The following is a 24,353-nucleotide window of genomic DNA, read 5'->3' as shown; positions in this document are numbered from 1 at the left end:
TGGGATTTAACAAGAATTTCTTGTGTGCCTTAGTGACTTTGAGTCTTGGATACTGTCTAAATAAACAGCAAGGTACCAAGCTTTTCCTGGTTTGTTCATAATGTCAGGTTGATAATGGGAGGAAACTGTAAGTTTTCACTTAAACTGTAACAAGAAAGGAAGGAGAGGCTTTTTATATCAACAAAAATACAACTGTATTTTCTATAAGTTTTCAAATACCATGATAGTTAAACTAGAATTAAAAAAAAAATTTGTAGAATATAGGTATACAGTAAAATATAAATTAAAATTCTATAATTAAGTGAAGAGTTAGTAAACTCATTGCACAGTGAAATGGAGATGAATAGTGTAATGATGATCTGCTAATTAAGGCTCTGATCTTTGAGAAAAGCTCAGCGGATTCTGCCAGGAACAGCGTTCATTTCAGTGGAATTGCATTTCTAAGGAAAATGCTATTAGCAAACCATTATTTAAGGAGAATGGTAATGCCATACATAGCTGAAGCTTCTTCCAGGAAAGACCCAAATACCACAACTGAGAATTAGATTGAGCTAGTAGTTTGTAGAGAAAGAATGAGTATTAATGTTTAATATTTTTAGCTATGATTCTGCATTCAGAATCAAATAGAACTTGTTCATAATCTTGCTTATTCTAATTATTTACTTTTTACTGTGAGGTCATATTGCTTACAGTTGGTGCAGTTTCATATCTGGTTGGGATAAAGTGTATCTCTGTTCAGCTGCAGCTCTTCTATTTTCCAGCGAGATTTTTGGAGGAAGTCTGAAACATAGTTTCAACTTCATGGGCTGCAGCACATGGGCCAAGTTCCTGAAGGAGGATGAAGCTCTCCAGGTCTGGAGTTTACAGGGGCCTGGGGCTTCCCACTGAGAATGTTGGGACAGGGGAAGATGGTCTCTTTGCCCACAGGAGGTGGGGGAGGGTCTGTGTCACCAGGGTAAGGAGCTGCAGGAAGAGGTTACCAGATTGTGCAGCATTAGTGACTACAAAGGGAAATGGATCAAATCTCAGAGATCCTGCAGCTACAGGAGCCTAAACCTACAACTACACTGAAGGAAATGCAGGCAAGGTCTGTGATTATTGGATTAAAAGCAGTCTCCTAAGACATGGAAGAGCAGGAAGCTTATGAGTTCTGGCAGCGGGAGGAAGGTTCCTTCTATACCTGCATTTATGTAAGTACAGCATAGGTTCAGTTCTGGCTGCAGGTGAAGGACTGAAATTTTTGTCCAGTGGTGCATCTGATGTTGCTGAGCCTGAATTGTGCGGGGGCACGAGGAGGAAATGACAAAAAGAAGTCCAAAGCCTATATTCTGCTTATTGTCATTTCTCCAGGATTTTTAACTCTGCCATTTCACGGTCACTAAAGCTGCCACTGATTATCACATCCAGAACTCTTTTGTCTTGTTAATAAGTAACAGATTCAGCTGTGGGTCATGTCTGGTCCATCCGATGTCTGTGTCAAGAAATCTTGACTACTTGTGTCCCTCTGTCTAGATGTCAGAGATTAACATGAAACAGGGTCTGTGATGCAGAACATCTTGAGTTTTTTGAAGAAGACTTCTATCTATTTCCTTACCTGGATTGCATGATCTGTTGCCCTCACTAATACCTCCTCTGATCCTGAACCACAAGGACTCAACCAACCTGTTGTCTGTCCCATTAAGTTTCACAGATCTAAGCTACTCCCTCACATGGAAGACAACCCTCTGTCCTCGTGTGCCCTGCATGTCTTTACTAAGCAGTTTACATCTGTCCTTTCACAACAGTATTCCAGTTGTGCAAGCTGTCTCACCGTATCTCAGGCAGACCAGCTCTGTCACAGCTGCGTTGCTGCATGTGGAACTCCAGTTTCTCCTGCTTGTTTCCCAAGCTGTGTGCACTTACGTAGACACAATTGTGGTAGGCTCTCTTCTACCTTCTTTTATCACTTTGACGTCTCCCTTGTAGCTGTCACCTTTCGTTACTTGCTTTCAACCCATGTCCATTAATTTCTGTTTATCTGTGGGTTTTTATTCACACTCCTGTTTTTTATGATCTTAAGCTCTCCTCACCAGGCTGGCCAACCTGAAGGCAAAGAAACTTTTGTCCCGCTGAGGTGGATTCAGTCTCTCTTCAGCAGTCCTTTATCCCCAAAGAATGTCCTGTGTATGTAAAAGCCAAGTCCAGTTACTCACATCTCACTGAACCGGTGTCCTTTCATGGCAGAATTGTGGAGATGCCACCCAGCCCCTAGAGCTGTATGGTCACTTTGATACACTCAGAAGTTCCCTTGCAGCACTTAAGATTTGTGCCCATGTGGGTGAACTGCAAGGACTAATAATCCAAGCACAGGACAAACTGTGCTAGTCTGCAACTTCCTAACAAGCAGTATACCTCTGCAGGTTAACAAGTGAGGTTGGCAGATGGGGGAGAGCTCTCTCCTGTGTAGGATAGTCTCCTAGTACTATCACTGCTTCCTCTTGCTGTGGATGTGCTCTGATGCTTCCTCAGAATTTCCAGCTACTTGTCTATCACTGAGGCACTGATAGCAGGTGGAGAAGGAGCCTACCCTCTTGCCAGAGGTTAAGGAAACTTTACTGTCTGACCATCCAGAATGGTGTGGCAGTCACATACTCACACCACCTGAGCTGGGACTGAGGCCCCTTTGCAGCTGGCAGCTCCAGGGACCTGATGAGTGTCCTGTGTGACAACCCCCACATGCACACAGTCAGACAAGGTTTCCTTACTGGCTTGACCCGTGATTTCCCAAAGCAGTCTGAGATTATATGGTGCCAACAACAGAATAACAGCTTGAGCTGGGTGCCTCTGAAGAGGGACCTCAAACAAAGGAAATCCTGGGCTTTTATACCCTCACGGTCTATGTGTATGGTAGTCTGGGGTTTTCCTGCTGGGTCATTGACTCCTGCTGTGTCTCCAAGTGTCTGGTCCCCTGGCTGCAGCCACAGGTCCCCATGCTCTTTGTCATGCCGAGGGTTGGTGCCAGTTCCCAGCCTTTTGCTTTGGGCTCCCTGCACCCAGAGCTCAACCTACAGCTGGCACTGCAGCAGTGCACTGAGCTAGCTGAACCGAATGTATTCCTCAATACCAGAGGTCACAAGATTCTGGTATTCCCCATCTTTTTTGAGTCTCCGTTGGCCACTCCAATGACTGCCATCTCTCCTCCTCACCAGGTTCTCATCTCTGCGAGGTCTCAGTGAAGATGCCATCCATCTCTTTGTTTTTCCTGATGGTGTGCAGCCCACTGACCTCCTGCAGCTCTGTGATTTGGTAACATAGCTCCTTCACTAACAAGCACCTCCTCTAGGCAAGGACATTTCCTCTGCTTGCCTCAGCCTTCAGAAAAGGTCCCAACCTCTTGTGACAGCTCGAGACCTGGAGAGCTGCATCCTTTCTCAGGAGCCGTGTCTGAGCCAGATGCCAGTCTGGATGTGCTGGAATGGTTTCTTCAGCAGATGCTAGAGGTTGACACCCTATAGCTTGTTTCCATCCTATTTGAGCACTTGGACATGCCCCTTCAGTGGAGTTTCTGTCCCCTTTCTGTGGATTGTGTTCTAACCCTGGATCCATAGGTGTCTCTCTTGTACCAACTGAGTGCATGACTGACCCTTCCACTGATTCAGTGGAAGACAAAAGGTCAAAGCCCTATTTGATCAGGCATCTATCAACTGTGCAAAGCACAGGGATTTTACTGAAAACATCTTGATTACATGAACTTCATTACGTAATCTATACTGGGTAGAAAATACAGAGGTAGGCCAAGACCTGATGCAGGGATTTTTGTGTGAGTGTGGGGTTTTGTTTTGTTTTTGTAGTTATATGTTCTATTGTATAGATTGAAAGTAAGTAGAAGTCATTATTCTTGTTTGTGAAAGTTTGTGTTCATCTTATTATGAAAAGAGATCTGATTTTTGTTAGTTAACTTGTCTGAAAAAACACCCTTTCATGGAACTCTTACTGAATCCCCATTAAGGGACATGATTGGCAGTTAGTAGTAAAACGTCTTTGTGGTAAGAACTTGAGCATCAGCAATGAACCAAGAGAAATCTGGATATGCATTCTCTTTATTCTTTGCTCTTGTGTAAGTTCAGGAATTGTAGTAATTTTTTGGTTTTTATTTTGCTGTTGTGGTGAATTCGTCTTAGCTTTGGGGTGGCTCACCCGCAGAGGGTGCTAAAGCACTGCTGTGTAAGAGTTTAACAGGTCAGGAAACTGGCTTGGCACAGGTGCTTTTAGAGCAATACTCTCGGTTATTACTCTCCAGAGTTTAAAACTTTTGTTTGCGCTTGGCTCTGCAGCCTGTGACCAGTCCCATTCAATTCAGTGAACCTACTGAGTTTACTCTTTAAGTGTGTGCTTATCTCTTTGTGGGATGAAAAGCTAAGTAAGGCTCTTTTAGTTATGATTTTTGAAAGATAATGGAACTTGATATGCTAAAAGCGAAAAAGAAAAAAAATTATCGGAAATCTTGCCCTTGTCTGCATGCGAGAAAACTGAAGGAAGAGCTTTTTTCACTTTGCGATTTATTCTCTACAATGACATCAGGCATGTGAGAGGGGGAGAGGATGTTAAGGGACAGTGTGGTATAAACCCAGGGTATTGAAATATCTGAAAGCATGTAGGCTTTTCTGTCAGACCAACTGTTCCTGCCACTGTTACACTTTTTAACTACAGGTTCTGTTTTGAAGGGTTCCATAGAGCAGCTGTAGACCACATAATGCTGTTGCAAAAGTACCAGTGTTTTGTGGGCACAGCTTGGAGACTACTGGTTAAGATATTGAACATGTAAATTCCAGGCTCGATTCTGCCAAAAACTGTTAGTCACTTATACTTGCATGTATAATTTTTCTAAATAAGTGATAAATAATGCTAAGTGCGGGATTCAAACAGCTAATTTTTTTATTTTTTTGTGTAAATGCAAGTATGTTAACTGTTATATGTAGAATTAAATTCACAGCTTCTATATTAAACTAATATCTTGTCATTTTTAGGCATTACCCAATTGGTTTGCTGTTTGACCTCCATGCATCAAATACAGCCCTTCCTTGGAGCATCACAGTGCATTTCAAGGTAAAACTGAAATACCCCCTTAGTTAAGAACAAGTGAGCATAAGATTGCATGAAGTTTGGAAGCTAGGAAAAGGTTTCATAATTATTTTATAAAATAAGTGAATCTTCATTCTTCAGGAAGTGTATAAAGCTTTCTGTAAATCGGCAGTTGTTTTCCATGGGATCATGTGTGCTTTCCCATGACTTTCCTTAGAAAATTATTCTGTTATTTGAAAGTCCATAATTGTTTTTCACGATACATTATGAGACACCGTCAGTGCAATTAAGTAGATAAAAGAGAACTTTCTATAATATTTTTAGTTCTGTCATCTGGAGTTGACTGAAGATTGGGAAGATTGAGAAGTGGTCGTCCTTTTGGGCATATATGAGCATGGATTTGAGATAGTGTAGAAATCCTTAAAGTCAGGGAATACTGCTGTATTGCATGTTGGTCCCTTTTAGAGAACGGAGTGAAATGACTTTGTTCTTGTGGCAGCTTAGTCACAGGAGACGCAGTATTTTGATTGCACATTGTAAAACCATTGGATATGACTTAATAGCACTACTGATCTTTGTTCAGAAAGGTACTTGAGCAGGGTGATCTTTTTGGTGCAGGATTCTTGCATACCCTGAAATGCATTGAGACAGTAATCCCAGGTATGTTTTGAAGTCAAAAGCACAACTAAAAATCATGGATATTTAATTTTGAAATGTTAATTTCTCCATAGTAAAAGAAACAATACGGTAGGAGAACTGATCTGAAGGAAAGTGCTAGGGAAGGAAAGTGCCAGGTTAATAGGCTTGACTTCAGTGTGTGAGAGATTTGAATGAAATGAAAAATGTACTGGGAAGTAGTTGTGCTGGACATTTTCATTCAAACAGTTATTCAAGGCGTGTTAGAAAAGGGTTTTTTAGCCGTAGTCTGATTATTTTTGGAAGTGAAATCGTACATTCTTATTGTATGTATTTCTACATGTTGAAACTTTTGAACTGACTTGACTAAATGAATCTGAAGTTAAGGATGTTTTTGAAGCAATTATAATTGCTACACTTCTGTCTGATAAATGTCAGAGACCTGGGATGAAGAAACTTCCAGAGCGTTCTGAAGAAAATGTAGGGCATCTAGTTTCATAAATCATGATTTAATTGTTACATTCTGAGAGCTCTGGGGTATTAACAGTGGCGGTGTGTGGATGTTGCCATTGCAAAGTAGAGGCATTTAGAGAATTGAGTTGCAGCACCACAGCTTTCAATTTCATGCAGTAATGTAAACTGATTTTAATGTCCTTACGTTGCTGCTTGCCAAAAGATCAGCTACTTTAAGTTTTTCTCAAAGATGTACATTAAAGATCAGCAGAAATAATTTACTACTAAGGCAGTATTATTTTAAAAGCTGATGTATTTTAGTAATATAATACCTTGGAGTTAGCACCTGCATAATCTCTCTTCCCATTTTGATGTAATCTGAAAGTTTATTTAAATAACCCCCTCTTAATCCCTAAAGTCAAAACGTAACTGAAATATATCAAAGCACATCAAAATATTGACAAGGTTTACATGTGTTACAGTTTCTAACAGCTGAATAGTTTAGCTGTGGGATTTCTGCCTAGATTATTCTTTTAATTTCTGTGTAGTTGTTCTTCAAAGAGTCATAATTTTTATTTGGCTTAATTGCACAGTGTTAAATTTTTCTGAGGTTTAACTTCTGTTGTCATGGTTGTCTCCTTTCTTCTACCAAAGCATGCAGTCAATAAGATAACTCATACATCTGTAAAGAGTATTTTTCATCTTAAAAAAACCCCCAACTCTATCAGGTTTCTTTGTTTAAAGTTCAAAACATGAAAAGGGTTTATTTCTCTTCAGCAGAAGTTTGGAAATTGACAGATGCTTGTAATTGTCCTCCTGTGTTATGTATGCAGACCAAATAATAAACACACTTAGTCTTGGCACTGAAGAAATGGTTTATTATTTTGTTCTTCAAGTATGCAATAAAATAACATGCATTTATATCTTGTAAAGTTGAAAAAGAGTTGCGTTAAATAGTTGCAGAAGGATGAGCTTGAACAGCATACTAAGGTCTGAGAATCAGGAGAGTCTATAGACTGGGAAGTTGCTTTTTTTACCCAGATGTGGCTTTAGTTACTCTGCAGCATGCTGAGCACTATCCATGTTCTCAGTGTGGCAACCAACTCTCCAGATTTTGGCAGTAGATAAGTGGTAAACTGTTCTTGAAATAGCAGTACTACTGGAGAAGAGGAAGCTGGGTGTGCCAGGGGAAAGGCTGATGTTCTCCCTCTGCTGAAGCTCTTATCTGCTGGTGCCTGTCTCTCCACCCATGACCTGATGTAGGGGAGGAGAGACTGCATCTGTCCTTATATAACAGCCATTGTCTTGGGTTTTTTAGGTGAAAATTGGGTCAGGCGGAGTGAAGAGGAAGTACTTTTCCATGTAGCATATGGATAAATTGTGGAACTGCTAGGAGATATTGCAGAAGGTTGAAGCATAAATGTATAAATTTTGAAAGAAAAGACAGTTTAGTTACCACAGATGGTAACTGAACACAGATACATAGATGCTCCCCCTGCCACTGGATACATTCCTTGTGGTTTTTAATGCCCTATTTTCTGTAACTGTAGTCTAATGCAACTAAACTGTCACAGTATAAACAGATGTTTTGTTAACTAGAACTGATAAATAAATATGGGTGGAATGGGGTTATGAAACCAGACTGTTGAAATTGCCTGTGGCGTTTTTGAACTGGTTTATGTGAGAGGTCATTTAGTCCTCCTGTCTGTACAAGTGATACCTATTTCTTTATGACCAGTTCATAGTGCAAGTGTCTGCTGGTATGTGAAAATAAAAAACCTGTACTCTTCAAGCTTTTAAAGAAAATTGAAGTCAACCCTTGGTAACTTTTCTTTCAAAGATACAGAACATGGAAGGAGTAAGACATCACCAGTAAGAGTACTTGAATTAAAGCTGCTTATGACATATCTTAAAACTTTTTGCAAATCTCCTAGTTGTAGAGCCAGGGGTGGCTATCAGCTTGTTTACAATTGACCTTTTCTTCAGAGAACTGAATGAAGTTGTTTGCAATTGATCACTATTTCCTCAAGTTGAAAGAAGGCAAGTAGAATTTAGAAAAAAATAAAAACACAAGCACACATGATCTGTATGTAAGTATAAAACTTATTGTTCTGTGCCCTGATTTATAAATCAGTAGGGATGCTGTATCTTCTGTTGATAGTCTCACGTAGATGAAGCTGTTTCATATGCTTCTTGTAGATGCAACAGGTTTGGGTTTTTTTTTAAATTACCACTTTCATATTTAGGTTTTTCAGCTTCTACTTACAGTACTGCATAGAAATGTGTCACTGCTTTCCTAGTAAAGAAAAGAGTTGACAGCACTGAGATTCTTTCTAGGAGTGTTTTCGAGCCTTTCACAGTGTTACTCCTTAGAAACTGGGAAAATTGATCATGCCACACTTAGTTCTACTCCTGTGGCTAGATTCTTTACACTAGCTTAGCTAGCTTTGACCAGTTTTAAATATATCCTTGTTATTCTGCAGACTACACTGTGTATGATTTCTGGAACCCACCCCCAGGGAGTGATATTTCCTGCAATTTGAAATTCGTTGGAAGAAAGTCACCAGGAAGATGTCTACCTGTAGAAAGAGAGAAGTGTCCAGAAAAAAACCCTGCAGTTCAATATTTTGACATCTGCATAGCAAAACAGTCCTTGTAACAAAACTGTTGTTTTCATAAACTTAGCTAAATCATCAGCTTTTAACTATGAAAGTAATTTTCTAGGTTTCTATATTACTTGGCATTAGGTATATTAGGTTCTTCCATTTTTTTGAAAGATGCCAGTGTCTCATTTTGAAGTCTTCCATGTAAAGAACTTTTTTGATCTTTTAAGTATGCTGTTTCTCTCTGTTCTTTTCTTCTGGATTGGTTACCAGACATTACATTTTTTTATTTGAGCAAGTAAATTGAACTTCTGAAAGTATTTTACAGGCCTGGGCAGATGTCAATTGGCAAATAACAATCCCAGTAATTTTTTCTAGTAATCTTGGGCCCAATTATGCTGAGACATTCAGCTTTATAGGGTAAAATGGGAATGAGGTCTGCCCCAGAAGAACTTTCCTTATTGTTCTGTCCCCTTTAATATCTTTATACTTGGCCATTCTCGTATCATATGAGAAACTAAATTTACCTCTGTCCTTAGATTTCTAGTCAGCTTAACATACATGAGGCCTAAGTAAAAACAGCACTCCCTTTGCTAATTCAACACCAAACCATGTAAACTTTAGCGGAAAAGAGACTGTCTTCTCTTTGCTTTATGGCCCTGTTTTTGGAAAATATCCTTTTTGATCCGCAGTTTCCAGAGTCTGGGTTCATAAGGAGAAATCCCAATGTAAAATTCAATTATTTAATTTCCAACTCTTTCAATAACCTAATAATCTGTTATCCTCGGAATTTCCTTCAGGTAAGGCAATCCCCAGCTCCCTTTCACATTGCCTAGTGGTAGTGGATTTTTGATATTTTGGGTTCCTCTATTTAAAAGCAGTTTTCAGTATTTTTTCCTGGGTTTATGTGGAGGAGTGAAGGTATGGGGGGTTTTGAAGTGTTATATTGCTCCTACTGTGATGTGTTAACTGTGTTGTAAAGGCTTTTGAAAAAATATCCAATTATATGTACTTATATTTCCAAAATGGTTTTGACAGTCCCTCACAAAAGCTTTTTAAAGTGCCAGTTTGTAATGGGTTAAGAGGAAAGGGCCTCTGGTGGAATAGCATGAGAATAAAATAAAAAAATGTGGCAAGCCTTTGTTATGAAGGGGAGTACTAATGATGCCACCACTCTGGTTTGGCTCTGAGGTTTGCTCAGTTCAGGATGGTCATAAGCAACTGTGAAAATAAGATGAATAAAGCAGGCATTAAATAGACTGGGTTTTAAAACTTCTAAAAACTAAAGGTAATGGAGTTGTGGTATTGAGTATTTATGTTATTATAACATGTGAAGTGATAGTAAGGGATGATAAAAGAAAAATTAGAGGAAAAACGACCGCAACTGTATAACTCTACAGTGCAGGACTTCTGAACAGTTAATTTCCAAAGAAATATTTTTAGTACCTGAACAAGATTTACTACTATAATTCCTTAATAAATTAATTAGGAGAGGTAGTTGTCATTTACTGAGGGGATAAAAGTTACCTGAGGAATGGTAGCTGAATGCAGTGTACCAGCCCTCACTAAATAAAATGGATATAGAATCAAGTCACAAGGGCTAGCAATAGTCACATGGATTAGGTAAAGTTGGAGTTGACAAGTATTTCCAGTATCTCTAAGGAAAAGTGTTAGTAAGTGGCAGATATGCTGTAGTTCATATATGTGGATGATACTACTTAGAGGAAACATTTTTCAAGGGTCTGCATAGAAATGGATGATAAGCTACCATTGAGAGTCAGTATGAATTAGATGCTTGTCATTTACTTCCCCCTGTTTTCTCCTGTTTATTGCCTGAGAGTTGAACATCTGCTTGAAAACACATTAAAATTCTGGTTTTACAGAAAATTGTTCAGCTTTGTTTTTCCTGAAACATTTTCACTGCAAACTGTTTCTTTTCAGCAGAGTGAATGGTTGTTACGTTCTTCCATAAAATAGAAGATTCCAGTATGCTTCTTTTGGATAAATATATGCCTGTTTTAAATTATCATTTATTTTCATCATTCAAGGTATGTGATGCAGTTATTTCTCTTGATCTATCATTTCTCTTTGTAGAATTTTCCAGAAAAGGATCTTCTGCACTGCCATTCTAAGGATGTGATTGAAGCTCATTTTATGGCTTGTATAAAAGAAGCAGATGCTTTAAAGCACAAAAGTCAAGTCATCAATGAGATGCAAAAAAAGGATCATAAGCAACTGTGGATGGGGTTACAGAATGGTAAATACAACACATCAAGTATTAATTATATTTAGGTCTAGCAAACTAATAAATAATTTTTTCAAATTTGAGTTGTGCTAAGGGATATAAAATGTCGTTCTGCAGAATTTTTGTCTAATGTCATGGGAAGCATTGATGGTTTTGGTGAGGTTTTTTTTGGGTTTTTTTTAACTAAGGTCATCATTTTGGGGATAATTCAAATGTGGCTTGAGTTATTCAACAAACTAGATTGGGTTGTGACTCTGTTTTAATGAACCAGAATTAGGAAAAAGTCGAAATAGATAAATACTGTTTAACATACTTTTGTGCGACTGATCATTTGGGAGACAGCTGGTGTATTAGCGATCTTGGACCATAAAGAAAAGAGATTGTCTCCTAGAGGATTTTATAAAATAGTGTTCTTATTTTGCACAGATGGCATGAATCTGTATTGCAGTGCAAAATAAAACTTCTTTTTTTTTGTCTTCACTTATCGTGATTTTTCGAGTCTTTTAAATTGAAAAGCTTTTGTAAGTATTTCAGAAAGTGCTCTGTAGAATGGGTGCTCATGCCATTTTCACTGCGTTTTTCTCATCTGCTGAAGCTGTCATTTGTTATCACTAGTAGATTTATTTAATGGGAGCATTTTACTATAAACGTGAAACTGTTTATTCTGTGTTGTGATACAAAATACTAAATGCTTAGAATTAACATATTCCCATATGTGTCTAAGAAAGATTAAATGAAACAGGAGAACCTTTGAATGCAAGACTTGAACCATGCATTTGCTTTAGACAAGGAAATTCTAAGGTAGTTTGAGTTTAATGTGTGTATTTAGGCATTGCCTTTCATATTAAAGGTAGTTCTGTGATAATTTTGGAGATGAGTGCTTATTAGAAACTTTGGTTTCTATTTTTTTGTTTAATTGGGTGGGAGTTAGAAGTTGCAGGATTATCTTAATTTGCCATTTGAGTGTTAAGATCTTGAGGGAGGCCATAGATACCTGCAAAACTTAGCAAGTAAGAAATTACACTTTATCTGGTTCAATTCCAAGTACTTCTTGAGAGATTCTGTATTGTATAAATACTAGTCAGCAACTGACTGATAATATGTTCACTTTTGTGAATTAGCAGTAAATAAGAGTTCTGGTCCAGTGAAATCCAGAATCAGTATAAAAATAGATATTTCCCTAAAAGTCATATCATTTCAAGTCAATTTAAAATGCGACTTTAATAATGCTGTAGAAAAGAAGTATCTTGTTGTAATCGTATTTGTCTTGCAAGCAGTTTAGTTCAAGGTGCAAATTGCTGTGCCAGCATAATTTTGTTTGCTATTTTAAAAATTATTAGCTTTATCGCAAGAAGAAATTCTGTCACTTTGTCCCAGTACTCGGCTGTTCCAGGCAGTGCATTTTATGTGCTCTTTTTATTAATACTTTTTAAAATTAAAACTAAAATACCTCCAACATGAGTTACACTGTGACTGTAATGAGTTACAATATGAGTATAATAATGACTGAAGAGTTGACTACGTGATGAAACAGTATGAGTTAAGATTCTTTTCTTAATCAGAAGTTACAGAACCTTGATATTCTCAATATGTAAGGTAAAAGGACAGATACACAGCATGTTTTTTTCCATACTCATTTTAGGCTTTGTGTTTTTAGTTGATTATTTGTCTAAGAATATCTTCAGTTGTAGGGAAACGAGAATTTTTCTGTTTTGCTCTATCACGTTAAGAACAGAGGTTGCCTAGCAAGGTTAATTTCAAGAAGGTTTCACTGTACGTAATAAGAAATTGCACCTGTGGAATCTGACACCTAAATGAGAAGTTTAGGCAATGTTTTGAATACTTTCAAATGCTAATTTTAATTTCTCAACTCTTCATAAAAGAGAAACAAGAAAAGCTTGTGAAACCAAGAAAACTCTTTTTAAGTATGTTGTATCTTTCAATATGTTTTTATAGGCTTTTGTTTGAGATGTAACAATTTTAAACTCCTTTGTGAAACAGAATGAATGACCACAAAAAAGAAAAGAAAGTAGCATTTGTGATAACTGCTGTGTAAGTAAAGATACATCTGCAGGCTGTTTTTTCTGTGAAACTTGAAACAATTTTCTTCAGCTCCTAAATATAGGAAGTGTTATTTGTTTAATGGGTGATAGCAATACTTACAGAATATGTGTTAAACTTATATTTTTGGGAAAAAATATCCAACTTATTTGGAGAAATGTAACTATCAATGTGTAATTTGGTATAAATGTTTCTGCTGAGAAGCAAGTACTTCAACAGGTAGCATGTGAAACTTAACAGTTGCCTCTAGATGGCTTTTAAGGGAAGAGCTGTAATAGTGAATTTGTGGGAAAATCTTATGCTGGTAACAGCTGGTAGTTATTCATAACAACCTTTACATCCCTCCTCCCACCATTTCTGGTTTTCTGTTTATCTGCTACCAAATCAGGAAAGTAAACATACTCTTCTATCTTGTGCTGTGGTTTTTCTTGTTCTTCAGACCTCAGTTAGCCTATTTTTGTCCATAAACCCGATATTTCTTAGCTACAACACTTCTTTGGGATAGGTACGCTTTGACCATGTCATGGATGTCTGACTGTGGTAGGGAAGTGATAAAAGCAGACTGTGTAGCTATACTGACCTTTGTTCCTGTGTAAGAATTGTTAAAATTCTTTGGTCAGAATTCATGGAAAATGTTTCTACTGTTTTTTCTTCAGTAGAGTTATGGCCATTTTTATCATGGATAAAGAGGATTTTCAAATGAGTGTTTTCTTTTCTTCTTGCCTTTTGTGTGGAAAAATAAAGGCTCTCAGCTTTGAAACAGTAAGACTCTGTGGGCCTACTGATGACTCAGGATCAAACAACTGAAATCTCCACTGTTTTTAGGGGGAGAACTGTATTATTTTGCATGGTTCAAAGAATTAGTATCTATAACTTCAGTATATAATGGCACTGATAAATGAGGGGATTTAGGTTGGACACATCTGCTTTTTATCAGTTGTGGAGCGACATAAGCAACCATAGCCTGAAATTTTCACAGGCATCTTTTATAACCAGTGAAGACTAGACTTGGTATTTCTGATACGTGAGTGGGGGAAATAGTAAAAATTCATAACAATTTCAAGTCTTCTTTTATATATTATAAAATATAATGGAGTCATTACTGAAAATATTATGGAAAAAGAATGTAATGCTCATTCATGCTGTAGGGCTTACCAAAAGTTAAGTGGCCATATTGAATTGCTCTTTCTAAAGGAGAAAAATCCTGCAGGGATTCAGAATGTAGAGTATTTTATCTTGTGATGCATGAGATCTCTTTCTTGTCTTACTGGCAGAATCAGTCCTGTGCTGTCTTGATTTTAGTTCTCAGTTTTATCTAAACTATTCTTGGGTTTTTGAGAGGCAGAAGTTGTGTTTCTTCTGGATTGTCACATTCCTGTTTAGAAATCTTTGAACTGTGAAAAAGGAGGTGTCTTACAATATCAGCATCTCTCGTGCTGTGTACAAGTGGCTCACTCAGGTTTGATAGGTGTTTCTCCTCGTCAGAGAGAACTGGTGGAAGCAATGCTGGGCCTTTCCTTATGATAAGCATGCTTTGGTAGCTGAACAAATCCCAGCTGATCATTTTCAAATTAATTTAAGCAATATATGCTTAGAAAATCTTGGAAGTTTATCAGGAGAATGAATGAACAAGCCATTAGTTTTTAAATCACAAGACCGTCTTTTTTCTTCTTCCCTGTATTGCTACCAAAATGGGACTTTCTTTCTGTGTTCCACCTGTGGAGGTTTAGTTAACGGTGATGAAAGATTAAACAATTCTTTTGAGCTTTTAAAATGGTTGTATTAGTTAAAAGAGGTTTTTTAAAAAAATCATCGCCTTCCTGGGCTGGTAGTTAAAAATTTCTCAAAATGCATCAAATCACTTTATAATTAGCCTCAGTGCCTGCTTTTTCCAGAGTTAAAATATTACGATATATACCCGGCATCGGTTTGCTGATGTTATGGAACTGAGGAGGTGCGATGTGCACACATGCAGATACCTCTGCACAAAGTCATCCCAGTGCTGGTTTGGTTCTGAAGAGGGGCTGGGTTCAGGCAGGCTGGACCTGCAGAATGAACAGCTATGTCAGAACAGGCCTTCACATGGATTTTTTTTTTTTTTTTTTTTTCCATGGCAGTGGGTTTTGTTTAGGGTTTGGATAGTTGTGGTGGTTTTTCTGGTAATAGATTGTGACCTAGACTTCACTGTTAGTTCTTCAGTGTTTACTGGCTTGTTATCCTTTCTGCACGAATGACTAAGCCAGTGCTGCACTGGTACGGGTGCAGTATCATGAGTCTAAACTGCCATCTCCCCGAAACTGATTTTTGTCTTGTTACCCTGCTGTGCTGGCCTGGTGCCTACTTGCATAGCTGCCCTTTGTTGCAGTGCAAAGGTGGGGAATTGATGTCAGCCTGCATTCCCTCCAGCTTTATTTTCTCTGCTCTCAAACGAGGGCAGAGCAGGGCTGCTCTCTGCAAGGCCATTGAGAAGCAGTGGGTGTCAGAAGAGGACATGAACTGCATGAAGGCAGATAAGGGAGGAAAGCAAAAGATAACACCAGCATTCATAATCCTCCTTTATGCTGAAGTCTCTGACATGAGCAGGTTGCTTAGAGATAGATAGACCCAGGGCTAGATACTTTCTAGTGTTTTCACCATCTTATGTTAGATGTCCATGTGTCTCATGAAAAGCATTACACTTGAAGAGAGGCAACTTGGAGGTCTCTTTTTATTGCCCTCTGCTTTCCTTTCTCCCCTTAGCCTCAAAATAAGTAATTTCCAGAAAGATGTGTAAGGTCTAACTAAAATTCAAAGTTAAGTATCTGTAAAAAACAAACTTCACTTTTAAAATTGGCATTCTTTAGTTGTTGAGGGGCTTTGGTTTTGCAATTTGAAATGCTTCTAAGTTACTTTCTACTAGTACACTCCTGAATTTGACAGATATATTAATATGAAGGTTCCTTTCAAGAAAAGCTTTATTTTAGAAAAAGCACAATACAGGACAAGTAAAGTAGTTTAGCAAGTCATATGGTGTTATGCTGCTCTGTTTTCTTGTATATGAAGAGCATAATTAGAGACGAAGAAATCAAAATATTAAGGCTATCTAGACTTGAAGCAGAGAGCTGTGGAGGATGGGTAAAATTGTCAAGAGCCCTTTTCCCTTTGGCTTACTCAGAGAATTCTGTAACAAGGCCTGCTGCTTTATTCCTACATAACTGTGGGTTATTTGTTTCAAAAATGGATAACACTTGTTTGTCATCAGAGCTTTCTTTTTAAAGTGACAATACTTACTGAGATCACCTGCTTTTTGAGTACACAGAAAGCTTAGATTTTGTAGGATGTATGCATTTTCATATTTGAGTAAAGGAAGTAGTTCATCTTCATGATTTTTTTTTCCTGCTAAACCTTTTTCAGGTAAACTGGTGACCTAGAAATGAAGGGAGGCGGTGTTAAGGAAACAGTGTATTTAAAGTAAAACTTCTGGTTTGTAAGTACCTATAATAATTGAAAAGAATGTTGATAAGGTATAGGTCCCTTGTGTATGTTAGAAGAAAGCAGGGAGAAAAGGCCTTTTTGGATCTGATAAATAATCTGAAGAGTGAAATGCAGCTATCTCATACAATTTTCAAAATACCCTCTTAACCTGCAAAACTTAAGCAATGTGCTCCTATTTCTTTATCTTCAGAACACTACTCTGCTATAGAAACTACTGGATAAATTGCAGCATAAATGGATTAAATATACTCATCTCAAACCTAGTCATATAGTATTAGGAGAGGGAGGTGCCCTTTTCTTCTCAGGTTGCATCTGTAACTCAATTTATAGTGCAGCTTGTAAGTTAATATTTTTTTAAACTATAGTTTATGGCTAACTAGACATAAAGAAGTTTGTCCTAATTGTTGTATGATTGTAGGCACTGCTGTTGGAAGTTATAGTGCATATAGGCAAACAGAGTTGAATTGACTTGATTTATTTACATGACAATAGTACTAAAAAGGGAGTGACAGACCTAGGTAGCCAACCTTGAAACCCATACTATTACTAGTACTTGAGCTAGTTAACATGAAGTTTACTTTTGCAGGGAATCCGTGTCTGATTTAACATGGACGGGTCAAAGAAAGCCTATTTGTTTTTTGCATTCAAATTTTACAATTGCTGCTGCTTTCCTGCCAGCTGAACATGAAGTTGGATGGTATGTGAGATTAAGGGGCACATCGTGTGGTGCAGATATTTCAGATAATGACTGTTACATAATTACAAGGCAAGATTATGACTACCTCAGATATGTACTTTCATGTTGAATTTTGTTACTTTACTGTCTGCAATGTGAAGAATACTTTTACATATTTCTGTATCTTCTGCCACATAAAGTCAAAACAGTTCTAAGGTCCTGTCTCTCCATATCTTATGTTACTTATTCATGAAGATTGTCTGAAAAGTTTAGTAAACTTGCATTTCCTCTTCAGTGGTGGATTTGTATTACATACCATGATCTTTCAAAATACCCAAGTAACCTAAGTGTTTAATAGCAAGAATGTTTTAACTATCCCAATATGTAAAATGGAAAATAAAAATACCTTAATGATGCTATATCAGTATTTCAAATTGTCTTCTTATAAGGGTTGTCACTGAACTGTAGTAGTCAGCAAGAGTCAAATATGGATCTGAGTCTTCGTGAAGTCCTTGGTAGTTCTAATTACTTGTGTTTTTATTGTACAAGAAGAAGAATGGTGAGTTCAGGTGGACTAAGTAATTTAGAGATAGGTCTTTAAATAGCTAAAAAATTATAGCAATCAGCTGTAAATAATGTTTCTGAATAGCATGGCAATTTCCTTAAAATATTTAAAATATTTATCTTTCATCAACAAAGCTTCTTCAACGCTTGAGGCATACCACACAAAATTTACTTTTTATATTTGTTACAAATACCAGCGAGTACAATTATGTGTGCGTGCAGAGTCTTAGTCTTCTTGGAAACTGTGGAAGTAGAATTTATACTGAATTTTGAGAAGATTCTTTTTTACCTGTAGCAGTTAAAAGCAATGCTTGTTAGAGCATGAGTCAGTAAAAAATATGCTTGCTTTAATGTTAAGGAAATACACTTTGTATCCTTGACTTTCAGCTGTAGCTCTCTGTACTCTACAGTTTATTTGATAATGTGTGTGATTATCATTAGTGAGTTTGCCTGTGACTGAAAGGGAATGTTGGTGGGAACACTCAATACACTGGAGGGCAGATCTGCCATTTAGAGGGACTGTGATGAGCTGGAGCAGTAGGCCAGCAGGAGCCTCCTGGAGCTCCAGAGACAGGAAAAATCACCTTGGTCAGGGCAGGCTAGGGACTGGGAAGCAGCTTTGTGGAAATGGGTAATGGTGAACAGCAAGCTGAATGGAAAGTCTGTTGCGTGGTGTTGCATAAATGAAGATGAACTAGGGAGCTGCTCTGGTGCTTGTGCCCTGACCTTGGGTCAGGACTTGTAAAGCTGCCCTGTCCACTTTGGGACCCCAGGACAAAAGAAATGTGGGCAAACAGAAAAGAATCCAGCAGAATGCTGGTAGGATTTTTATGGGCTGGAGCATATGCTCTACTAGAGACCGGGGGGTGCTGCCTTGTTCAGACTGAGGATGTGGAGGCTGAAGGTGGATCTAATAGCTGCTTTCCACTACCTGAAAGAAAGGCTTGTGGAGCAGATGGAGTTGGACACATCTCAGACATCTCTCTGTTGGCACTGGAGGTAGTTACCAAGAACAGTTACAAACTGCAGCAGGAGGCAGTCTGATGAGACACTGCGGAAGGGGGCAAGGGGTGAGCCAGACAGGGCAATGAAAGTGCTTGAGTGGAAACCCATAGGAACAGTCAAAACTTGAGTGGGCAAGGCCTTGAGCAAACTCATTTAACTTTGTGGAGGCAGCTCTTCTGGGGTGGGGGGAGGAGCTATTATTCCAAAGCTTGGCCTCCCAAGGCACTTCCAAACTGAAGTTTTTCTGTGGTTCTTATACATCAGTTAGAGAGTCTTTGATCTCTTAGTTAATGCTATGGTTGGTTCTTCCCAAGTGCTTCAGTGGTTCATATGGTTGTTAGACAGTGGTGAACTACTGAAAACAGACAAGTGTTGTGATTTTTAAACTTAAGGATTGGACACATTTTTATGCAAGCTGCAGATTGGTATTGCTTGCATAGAGCTAGAAATACAATTTAATTCCAAGTTTGTGTTTTTGTTTTTGTTTTTTTTTTAATTTATATCACTAATTTGTTTTAAGAAGAAACTTTGAATAGTCCAGACAAAATTGTGCATATGTGCTACCCTGAGGGCTACACCATTTTGTTCACTTTTCTAACTTTCTAAAAAGATACTGGAATATAAAAGCTATGAATTACAATTTCCTTTCTAAATTTAAGCAATTTTTACCTTGTTTTTACATTAATTCTTTCTGTTATTTAAACCCTCTCAACAGCCTTCTTGAAGTATATCCAATTCTGGAGTCAGTACTCTGATAGCAGTTGCATCTCTGTCAAATATAGAAACAAAATAATTAGGGTATTTTTGTTGATAAGTTTAAAGTTGGGGAGGGGGTTTCTTTTGCCCAATGTAGTGCAGTAGGATCTCCATTTTAACTATCTATATGCTGTTACCAGTGTGTCTCATTGCAAGTTGTTTGTAGATGTAATTTTCCATTCCATAATTGTGTATACAGATTTTAAGCTATGCTGCAGCGCAGTGCATATGTTGATGGCAAGCACTTGAGCAGTGCCCTTTACCCTCTCAGTGATCCGTCCTGTTGTGGAGTCAGGTGGGTGAAAGAGATGTGTCTAACATCAAGATCCACGTGAAATTTCAAGTTGTTTGAAGCATGACAGCACTCAAGTTTCAGAAAATGACTGTAAGAGGCTAGCACGAGTGAAACTAATTTTTCTGGTTTTCTGAAGAGAGTTTCAGGCTCAGACCCAGGGGCAAAAGAGACCCAGCTTTCAGCCTATACTAATCCTTTGTTAACACTGCTCAGTAGTAAAAGGTTCAGCAGTTACTGTCTATTAATACTAAACTATGATGGAACTACCAAGAACTTTTTAATATAACAGGTATAAATCTGGATTACTTTCAGTGACTGCTAAAGGATCTCCAGTCTTGCTTAATGGAGGAAACAACAATTCTCAAAATGTTTACCTGTAACAGTAATTTTTTCAGCTATTTTACTGGGCACTTTAAATACATGAATAATTTCACTGATAGGTCCCTGAACCCTACATGCACGATGTGGCATATCATATTTGTAAATTTATATTTGAAGTTTAATTTGTTGCTTAAAGAATTTGTGTACCGACACTATTTTCATGGATTAGACATTGTAGTTTTGCCAACTCATACTTTTTCTAAATATGTAAATAGATTATTTCCAAAGCTCTCAGATTCTGTGCATCTCTGTAGTACTGAAGGCCAATGTCTGTCTGGCATTTGGGCATTCAGTGACTGCATTTCTAATAAATGAATATTTATATGCATAAGTTACTTGATTGATATATTTTTCAACTGGATCTCTCCTCAGTTATTCCATTATTAACTTCCTGATCTTTGTCATAAAGTACGGAGAGAAAATTTTTATATTTCATTTTAGGCAAAGTTATATAGCAACCATCATCTCTTGGTTAAGAAATATTAGTGGAGTCATATGAAACTTTTATACTGTCAGTAATCTCGCTTTTGTTTGTTTGAATCTTACTGTTTTACTTTAAATATTGTTATTCAGATATGAACATCTGTCTTTTGCAAGTACTGTTTTTTGCTAATACAGAAACTCTCTAACGCTTCGATCAAGGACTTTCTTAAAAACAGATGGTTTGTGGAAAACAAAAAGTAATCAGTTTTGACTACTGTGGTAGTTTAGATATCATGCAGACTGCATAAGCTTTTCACGAGGGAGCAGGAGGGAGGGAGACAAGTGTGTAAAGTGCTTTTGCTGAGTGGTTGAGAACTCTTCCTTGTTTACTGGCTTGATGAAAACTCAGTTTTGTTTTGATTGTCAGGGTTCCGGCCAGCACCTTCTGTCTTTGCCCTGTCTAGCCAATGAACTGATTAGTTCTTACAGCGTATCATAGCATTAATAGCTTCCTGAAGTCTGTTTTGCATAAACAGGGGGTACTGATACACAAAATGGGAGAATGATGAGTCCTTTCACTTATATTTTCAAGGGGGCTGGAGGGATTTTATGTGTTTGTGTTAGGGCATTTGTATGTTTATTTTAAGCTTTGAGTCTTAAGGATTCTGTGAAAAGCAGTTATTTTTGGATTTTGTATTTTTGGAGTTTTAGGATTCTGGCATTCAGAATTCTGCTGATTAAAGCTCTTGCCAGATCATATGTATCAGTATGTAGACCGCATAGCCTTTTCTGCTTCTTGCTTTGAAGATTTGTCTTATTTTTCTTACATCCAACTCGGTTTTCTGTGGTAAAAATGCTGAATCCTTGGAGAGATGTTTGGAGGACAGCACTATGAGGTTATGAGGATGAATTAACTTAGAGGTCTTCAGATAGTGCTTTACACACAGTGGAGATCTGTCTTAAGATGTCTGACTCCACTATGTTTAGCTGATTTACTAGAAAGTTTTTGATTCTTGGGATATCAGGTGGGTTGACAGAACATACTTGATTACAAAATGCAGCAAGTTCTTAATCCATCTCTTGCAGATTTATTGCTGTTATATTTGGAAACTACAGAAACTATTAGACATTTAAACAATACATTGTCTTAAGCATTGTCTGAGTGATCAGAGAATAATCTGAAAAATACAGATTTGTAAATTTACCTGCCTTAAATAAAATTACCTGCATACTTTCTGTGAAGTAAGGAAGCTGGATTGAGGAATGGAAGTGAGTTAACTGCACATTACCATTGTTTAACTATTTTTGTCCTTCAGAGGCTCACTTGTTTGCTTTAGTTTTTTATGTTTGGGTTTTTTTAGGTCTGCTAAAGCTCAGTAGTTTAAGTAGGTCTCAATTGTTTTGTTTTGTGTATCACGGTAACAGTTTTATCAACTGAGTATTGTCAGAAGTATAAATTGATCAATGCCTACTGTAGGATACCTGTCCACACGTATATAGTGTAAGCTGTTCTCAGTGCTGTCTCAAGGATGAAGGAATTATGCTAAATCTTCACTTCACACTGACAGAGTTCCTGAGGAGGAGGCAGTCATTCTTTGTGCCGGACACTGTAAGGCTAAACCTCTGACTGTGTAGGCTAGGGTTCCCAAATGCAGGATTGCTTGAGTACATTCTGCTCCAGGGTTGTCACTGTCACTACTACTTCCTAAACTTCCCAGCCCAGGGAAGCTGTGGGGTAACACCCTGTGACCAAGCAGCTCGTCATCTAGGGCAGGTGCCTGCATGGTGGTGCTGACTGCAGCTCAGGGAAGTGCCTGTCAAGAGGCACTTGCTGCTAATCAGGAAACAAGGGTGTGGAAGTACTTTCTGAGATAAGTATCAGGAAATGCTCCTACAGAATACCTGGCAGTAGTTTGTTTACAGTTTCTTGGAAATTCTTACCTTGTGTTACATTCAGTTGGGAAAAGCAATGTGTTATAAACCCTGCAATATATATTAAACTATACCTTTTAGTGCACTGAGAGGCATCTGTGCTGTATACTGGAGTGGAACAAATCTCAAATTCCTTTTGGTTTGTCCAGTTGCTTCAATTTTTATCACGAGTTTCAGAAGCAGGCAGAACTTTTGTCCAGTGAATAGGTTTCTGAATTTCGCCTTGCTTCAGGGGGGCTGAATTCTTTCACGGGTATATGGCCCACCTTCTTGAGACTTGGCTGAACATTGTGCCAAAGAGGGAAAGTTGGAGACTGTGTATTCCATCTGAAGAAGCAACCACTTGGGTGTCTTGGAGAGTTAGGGCCTATAAGGAAATTGATCTTTTGCTTCTCCCCTTGTATAAAGCTGCCTTCTCCAGGAACACTAGCAACAGCTCTATTCATCTTAGCTCTTCATGTTCCTTTCTATCACTTCTGATATTAGTTGTGTGCTTGATTTGAACAATTGATTTGCATAAATAAAAACCTTTGTTACTCTTAGACCTATGCTGTTCTCAATACATTTGAAACATAATAAACTACTCAGTTCTTTTAATATCTGAAAGGATGAAACAGTGTGCTGCCTCAGGCTATTTTACTAAACCTAGTTACTTGGGTAATAACAAAATTGTGTTTCAAGCATAAACTTTTACTTTTGGGTTGTGTTTATGAATCTGGCAGTATATTTTCTGATTTCATCATACATTGTTGCAAATTATTTTAAGATTTACATATCCAAACGTAAACGCCTCAAAAAGTTTTTTTCCTGCTTTAGTTTCTCTATATTTTATACCCGTTGTTTACCTGTAGTTAAGAACAATTAGATGTTTTAAACAAATCGTGCGACAGTGTGGACCAGTAGCAGCAGGGAGTGGAGAAACAGGCACTGCTAATTGGGTTTATGAAATCCATAATTTATGGCCCAATATTTCCTTAACAGTGGGAGATAAGATATGAATTCAAGTTGCTTTCTCTTTCAGTTTGATAAGTCGCCACATCACTGTTTTTATAGGAGAATGCAGATGATCTACCTTTAGCTTCAGGCAAAATAGGGAAGAGAAATGTGGGGAAAATAAATTCAAAGATAGGTCAAAATTCTGTAAGAAAAGTTTGCATGTTGTTCCAATCATGTCTCATTTACCTGAAAAAGAATATATTTTACTAATATTAACAAAGTCTTATTTTACTTTCACAGATAAATTTGAGCAGTTTTGGGCAATAAATCGAAAACTCATGGAGTATCCTCCAGAAGATAATGGATTTCGATACATCCCATTTAGAATTTATCAGGTAGGAAACAATGAAAAAAAGATGCTTTTACAAAAGACTTCCACTGAGGTGTCATATATCATAATTTGTTTGTAGAATTACATGTTCCCTTTTCTAACATTATGGTGAAACTTTGTATGCACATCTTTGCTGGACCCTATGTTGCATGAATTAACAAACAAAACAGACTATGTTTATTCTAACAGGTAATAACCATTCATCACGTTGTCAGTGTGTAACATTTGAGAATGTGTTAAGGCTGGCATAGATGATGTTTGTCTGTTGTTTTTTTTTTTTTTTTAAATAAAACAATCCAAAAATCTAATTATGTTATTAAAAAATAACTGCTAACTATGAAGAGTGCTTTGGATGCAAAATGCTGTCTGAAAGATCACAGTCAAACACTTCAGGAGCAATACTTTTCCTTCAGCCACTGTATAGGCCTCTTTTCTTGTTATCATTTTAAGGTGAAAGTAAT

At 37.7% G+C, this 24,353-nt stretch overlaps 1 protein-coding gene across 4 annotated transcripts in view; it reads left to right on the top strand.

Moving 5' to 3' along the window:
* ATG5 (autophagy related 5) overlaps window positions 1-24,353 on the top strand; it is a 61,684-nt gene that overhangs the window by 7,396 nt on the left and 29,935 nt on the right. For all 4 annotated transcript variants that reach the window (XR_003572512.1, XR_003572509.1, XM_027895225.1 and 1 more), the window contains exons 4-6: window positions 5,007-5,085; window positions 10,848-11,010; window positions 23,802-23,896. Coding sequence is in view for 2 of the 4 variants with exons in the window: in XM_027895225.1 (XP_027751026.1) it covers window positions 5,007-5,085; window positions 10,848-11,010; window positions 23,802-23,896 (337 nt within the window). In the remaining 2 variants the exon portion in view is untranslated. The remainder of the gene's footprint in view (window positions 1-5,006; window positions 5,086-10,847; window positions 11,011-23,801; window positions 23,897-24,353) is intronic.

Source organism: Empidonax traillii, unplaced genomic scaffold (assembly GCF_003031625.1).
Source record: "Empidonax traillii isolate 1590-97213 ecotype Southwest subspecies unplaced genomic scaffold, ASM303162v1 scaffold16:size2589160, whole genome shotgun sequence".
NCBI classification, from domain to species: domain Eukaryota; kingdom Metazoa; phylum Chordata; class Aves; order Passeriformes; family Tyrannidae; genus Empidonax; species Empidonax traillii.
This window is presented reverse-complemented; position numbering and strand designations above follow the sequence as displayed.